A 6,894-nucleotide genomic window follows, 5' to 3' on the forward strand; every position below is an offset into this window, starting at 1 on the left:
TAATAAAACTTGTTTTTTTAAAAAAGGAAATAATTCTTGTAAATAATCACACACACAAAATACTTTATTAAGAATGAAATTATTGTACAGTGAAAGATTTTATTTTTTTTATTTTAGTTTCCATTTCTGTTCATAAGAATTTAACACACACATTTATATCTTCCAAGGATATGCAGTTTTGGTAAACTTGGCAGACCTCCAAGGTGCCTTCCAACTTTTTATTATTATTATTATTATTATTATTATTATTATTATTATTATTATTATTATTATTATTATTATTATTATTATTATTATTATTATTATTATTATTATTATTCTCATATTCTTAGAAGAATATTATGAATTCCAATTCACAGCACAAATATTTATAGCCACAATTTAATAGTCAAAAGTGTTTTCTCTTTACAAGTTGAACTTTACTGTTCAGCTCAGGCCTCAACAGAATAATGTAGCATTTGGGGAAAAAGATGCATCCCAATAACCCAGCACTAGAAGCTAAAATAGAGAAGACTTCCACAGCTACCATATACTTTCCTTTGATACTCAAATACGTTGGAACAAAAGACAACCAAACACTACAAAACATCAGCATGCTAAAAGTGATGAACTTGGCTTCATTGAATGTATCTGGCAGGTTCCTAGCTAGGAAAGCCACCATGAAGCTGATCAGAGACAGAAACCCCATATAGCCCAAGACAAGATAAAACATCACAACAGACCCTTCGTTACATTCTGCTATGATCTCTTCAGCCGCTGATTGCATATTAAGCTCTGGAAAGGGGGGAGAGGTGATCATCCACACCAGACAAATGCCTGCTTGAATGAAGGAGCCAGAAAAAACAATTAAGATGGACAGTCTTTTCCCCAACCACTTTCTCATGCCAGACCCTGGTTTGGTGGCCATGAATGCTACAATGACCATGATAGTTTTAGCCATCACAGAAGAAATGGCCACAGAGAAGATAATGCCAAACACGGATTGTCGGAAGAAGCAAACCAGTTGGAGAGGTTTTCCAAGGAAGAGAAAAGAACAGAGGAAGCAAAGCAAAAGGGAGATTAGAAGAGTGTAGGTGAGGTCCTTGTTGTTAGCTTTAACAATAGGGGTGTCTTTATGTTTAATGAATATTCCAAGTATGAATATAGTAATGACTGAAAATAAAACAGCAACCACAACTAAACTGATCCCCAAAGGTTCTTCAAAAGTTAGAAATGTTATGGTTTTGAGGATGCATCGAACTTTGTCCCTACTTGGATATTGGTCTTCTGGACATTCAAAACAGGCAATCATGTCTGCAAATAAAAGAGAGGCTTTAAAGCATGGAATCATAGGTGTCACATATACTACAGTACATAAAGAAAAATCAATCATGGTCATCAATCATGTGATCAAATTTGGCTTTTATTTTCCAGCACCAATATATGTACGCAATCTACTTATTTTATTTATCTATTTGTTTATTTATCAAATTTGTATAGCTATCTGATCAAAAAGTGATTCTGGGCAGCACAGAACAATGACATAGAACAACAATATAAACCACCAAATATATAACATATAAAAATCAATATTAAGAAATATCATTAAAAAAAACCAAAGATAGAAGTCCTACATATGAAAGGAATTAAAATGGCCACCTCAACAATCAAGCCAGATCTTCAGGTTATTTCAGAATATCAATAGGCATTGGAGCATGTCTAATTTTAGGTAAAAGAATGTCCCATAAGACCTGAGCTATAGCATAGAAGGCACTTCTTGTGTACACCAAATGTAAGTGCCCCTAGCATGCTTCCTCTGCCAGAGGTAGTGAGTCAGACTGATTCAACAGGGGAGTGGTGGTCCCTCAGATAGCCTTGTCAGAAGCCATCCTGAAGCTTCCAATACACTTCACGGACAGCTCCATCTAGAGTGTATTGCAGTAGTGCAACCAGGAGGCTACTAGGGCATGAGTAACTGTAAGCTGGGCCTGCCAACCCAGGAATGGGTAGAACTAGCCCACAAGATGAACCAGTGCAAGGGCCTCACAGCCACAACTGCCAACTGCTAATTAGGGAATCCTGAATCTGTGAGGACCACTAGATTTTGCACCAGGTGTCATGGTTCCGATAGATGAGACCAACTAAAACAGAACTCTGAGGCTTGAGTTTTCCTTTAAGAACATGTTTATTGGCTACAAAATATCAGCACCGTCAAAAGTGAAACCAAGACTAAAATTCCCTCCAAAATGTTACAGTATTACAAAGTTAAACTTCCCACCCCAGTACTATGCAATCAACTAGTCTAAAGAAAAGAAGAAATAGGGTGACATGATAGCAGTATTCTAGTATTTGAGAAGCTGCCACTCAGGATCCAAAAAGATCTTGACAAACTTGAACAATGGGCCCTATCCAACAAAATGAGTTTCAATGTGGAGAAAAGCAAAGTCTTACATTTAGGCAGGAAAAAACAAAGGTACAAATATAGATTGGGCGAGACCTGGCTTAAAAATAATAACTGTGAAAGGGATCTTGAAGTCCTAGTGGATGATCAATTGACTATGAGCTAGCAATGTGCAGCAGCAACAAAAAAACCTAATACAATCCTGGATTGTATAAACAGAGGCATAAAATCAAAATCACGTGAAGTATTAGTACTGCTTTATAAAACCCTAGTAAGATCACACCTGAAATACTGCAGCCAGTTTTGATCACCATATCACAAAAAAGATGTTGAGAGTTTGGAAAAAATTCAGACAAGAGCAACAATGATGATCAAAGGCCTGGAGACTAAAACATATGAAGAACGGCTATGGGTCTTGGGTTTGGCTAGTCTAAAGAAAATAAGAAATAGGGGAGACATTATGGCAGTGTTCCAGTATCTGAGGGGCTGCCACAAGGCAGAGGGGGCCAGGTTGTTCACCAAAGCACTGGAGGGAACGACAAGAAACAATGGTTGGAAACTGATCAAAGAGAGAAGCAACCTGGAAATAAGGAGAAACTTCCTGACAGTGAGGACAATCAACCAGTGGAACACCTTACCCACAGAAATCATGGGCACTCCATCACTGGAGATTTTTAAAAAGAGACTAGACATTGACCTGTCTAAGATGGTATAGGTTCTCCTGCTTGAGCAAGGGGGCTGGACTAGAAGATCTCCAAGATGCCTTCCAGCTCTATTCTATTCTAAAGAAGAGGGGGTCAAATTATTCTCCAAAGCACCAGAGGGCAGGACAAGAAACAATGGTTGGAAACTGACCAAAGAGAGAAGCAACCTGGAATTAAGGAGAAACTTCATGACAGTGAGGACAATCAACCAGTGGAACAACTTGCCTTCCAAAATCATGGGCGCTCCATCACTGGAGATTTTTCAAAAGAGACTGGACAATTACTTGTCTGAGATGGTATAGGTTGTCCTGCTTGAGTGGGGGGCTGGACTAGAAGACCTGCAAGGTCCCTTCCAGCTCTATTCTATTCTGTTCTGTTCTGTTCTTCTGTACATGCCTACAAGATGTTCTCTGTGCCCTCCTTATCCAGGAGGACTGATGTCATTTGAAAAAAGTATTAGCTCTTCCTCCCTATTAGCATCATAAGGTAGGCCTTAAAAGCAGCTCTAACAGATGTTTGGTTGAGTTTGTCATTTGTTGAGTGCCAGCAGTGCTCTAGATCTCTTTTCCTGTTTCATCTCTCTCGCCTCCTCCATAAATCAGCAGAGCAGAGTAGAATACAGACCTAATTTACCTGACATGTTTGACATCTTCCCATCAGAACATGGATCACAATCATAGCAGCAAAATTTCTCGCCTTCTTTCTTTTTCTTCTGATAGCCAGCAGGACAGGGATCATTACACAGTGAACGGGGCAAGACCTGTTGATAAACCAGGATGGAATTCAGGACTGAAGACCTGAGTAATATTGAACATTCACCCTCTAGACTACCTGCACAAATAGAGTAACAGGGATAATAGGATAATGAAATGAAGTGCCCCCCCCTGGAAATCTCTCCAACATTTCCTCGGTATTGCATAAGGCTACATCCAAACTATTCTTTCCCTTCCTCTCTCTGGATTAATTGAAGAAGCAGAAGGAATAGTTTAAAAAATGCATGCTGTGAGACTTAATACTTAGCTTAGTACCATCAGAAAATGAATAAAATATCTCAACCTTAAATCTGCCTCTGAGCACTAACTCAGGGATTAAAGTTTAACATATTCCTCCTGGTCTTTCAATTGTCAGGTCATGGTTGTTCCAAAATGCTTTTTCAAGAGGCAGCTGGACTTTCTTTGTTTTTCCTTGAAGACATTTCACTTCTCATCCAAAAATCTTCTTCAGTTCTCACTGAATGGTGGAGAATGGGAGGCAAGGAATATAAATCCTTCCATTCTCCACCATTTAGTCAGAACTTGAAAAAGCAACTTTGGGATACAGTTCTCCTTCTGTTTCTGATTGATGGACTTTTCATTATTTTTTTCCCAACCATGACATTAGGAATCTGTTACTCACTTTTTACGCTGTTGTTCATACAACTAAATGGGAAGCTTTCAAAATACCACATCTTCCCCCAGCCCCAGCCCCTCTGTAAATTATCTGCCAATTATAATTCCCCCAGAGCAGGAAAAAAAAACGTCATATAGAGTGGTTAATTTTAATTGATTAAAAGATCTGAAATCAAACTATACAATTAAACTCATCTCTGATCTCCAGATCCTTCATTTCAAATAATAAAACACCTCAAAATCATACCCTCTGAAAATATTTGGGCCAGACAATTAAATTTTCATGAATCACAAATTCATTTCCTTCAAGTGTTTTGGGATCCATCTTTCCAATTTTCACTTTACGGTAAGAGTTGTTTGGAAACATGATGACATTTGTAATATCAAATCCAGAAAGCACTTCTCCATGATGGTTGATGGACACAGTTTCTCCAAGGGAATTATTAAATGAAAGGCCTTGAAGAAACCAATGAAGCTAAATAAAAAGGAGAGGTAATAAAGCAGTGGATTACTTTCAAGATTTCATGAAATTTATCTCTATTGAAATAAAAGTGACATTACTAAAGTTGCACTGATTTCTGTCAATCAGTTTTAAGTATTTTTGTTGCTTATTTTGTCATCTCACCCAACTGAAGAGACAAGACTTTTGGCTGTGAACTTGATGTTTCCTTTAGGTTCAAAGTAGAGGAAGAAATGGGACTTAGAAAAGTATAAATTACTCCATTTGTAAGGTGGTTCCTTCAGGTGTTATGGAGAATTAAACCCACACTTTCTTCTGGGTGTCAGCCCTTCATCTCCTGGAACAGTGTTATCATATCTTGCCTTAATTTTCTCTTCTTTAGGCTAAATGCACTCAGTTAATTTAACTTTATAAGGTTTTAAACTACAAGCTTCACAAGATCTTATCACGCTTCTTTGCACTTTTTCCAGTGCCTCAGGATCCTTCTCATATTCTAGTGACCAGTACTGGACACATTCCTTCCAGGGTTCAAAATGCCCCTTAGAAGCTGGTTTGTGAAGCCATGACCTTGCAAGGTTGAAACGAACTTCCTATCTTGTTTCGGGCTGCTCCCTTTAAAAAAATCTCTCAGCCTTGTGCTACAAAATTTCTGCGAACATGGTGTCTTTAGCCTCTGCCAAAGATCTTCAAGATGGGAATTCCTGTGATATAGAATCCATCCTCCGATGCATCCTACCTCGCCTTTGCAATATCAACACCAGTTTGGTTACTATTAGGCACATGCTGAAGCTATTACACATTGTGTGGCTTCAACAGAGAGGGAATCCCATGCTTGTATCAAACTACCCAACATTAAAGACCTTCAATCAGAACTGCTGGGGAGGGCTGAGAAAACACTTCTGCAGCACTGATCCAGCGTTCAGGGCAATGGGAATGCTTTGTTATAGTGAATCCCTATCACTGCCTTAATTGAACGAAGAGAATCATATCAACATTCAGTGCCAACCTATTTGCAGAAGTGAATAATTCATTTACACAGGTCTTTTAAACACAGGTCTTTCCAGTCATAACTCACTTTTGTCTACTACTTCCTCACTAAATTGAAAAATAGGAAGAAGTTCAGTCTGCCTTTACTGTAGATGCTACTCATTTGCTCCTGGCAATGAAGGTGTTTCATTGACAAGTTATTACCTTCCAGGTGCCTTGATTGTGAAGTTCATCCCTTCTACTTTCTGTTACTCTTTTGTATTTAGACCTAAGTAAGTTCATGCCATGAACAGCATGTGCTACAGCATAGATTGCATTGTAGATACTGTAGCTGTGGCCAGTCATTTCAAATAAATGCCCAGGAAGGTTTTTTAGTTCTTCTCTCCTAGTACAAGCTTCATCACTTTCAACTGGCTTTTTGATGTCAGAAAAAGAGCAATCAAAGCTTTGCTCCCAGAATTCTTTCAACAAACTATCTCGTTGAATCCACAATGGTGTGATGGACCAAAGGAATTCATAGAAATCCGGCAGTTCATTGGATTTAATACCAAAGGATATTGCTCCATCAAACATTTGCAAATCTGAGGGTCGATGAAGACTTGTTAATGTCAAATCCATTTGAGCAGTCAGAACCCACATTTTTCCACAGCTGTTCTCGATATATCTCACGAACAGAAACAGAAGCATCGCTGTGATGCTTTCCCCATAGAAGATGAATACGTTGACTTTGAGGTCATTCAAATAACGACATACCCATTGCACAACATCACTATGAAACATAGAAAAAAATGCTTGTTTGGGAAATCTCTCCAGAAAAGCAGAGCAGATCCTGTTCTCAGACAGAAGTGGGTCCAAGGCTCGGAGGAAATTGTCTCCACTGTCATCATCCAGAATTATAAGACCAACCCACATCCATCCAAAATGCTTCAGCAAATGGATTATCCCCACAGTCTGAAGGGTTTCACTGGGAGCCAT

General features: G+C 38.6%; 1 protein-coding gene across 1 annotated transcript; it reads right to left on the reverse strand.

Moving 5' to 3' along the window:
* Positions 1–388: 388 nt before the first annotated feature.
* LOC114923402 (vomeronasal type-2 receptor 26-like) lies at positions 389–6,894 on the reverse strand. The gene is made up of 4 exons (XM_029286322.1): positions 6,124–6,894; positions 4,720–4,947; positions 3,718–3,844; positions 389–1,293 (listed from the first exon to the last, which is right to left on the reverse strand). Exons 1-4 carry the CDS (start codon positions 6,892–6,894, stop codon positions 389–391), a joined length of 2,031 nt encoding a protein of 676 aa, XP_029142155.1.

Source organism: Protobothrops mucrosquamatus, unplaced genomic scaffold, assembly GCF_001527695.2.
Source record: "Protobothrops mucrosquamatus isolate PMUCROS unplaced genomic scaffold, P.Mucros_1.0 scaffold3315, whole genome shotgun sequence".
Lineage (NCBI taxonomy): Eukaryota > Metazoa > Chordata > Lepidosauria > Squamata > Viperidae > Protobothrops > Protobothrops mucrosquamatus.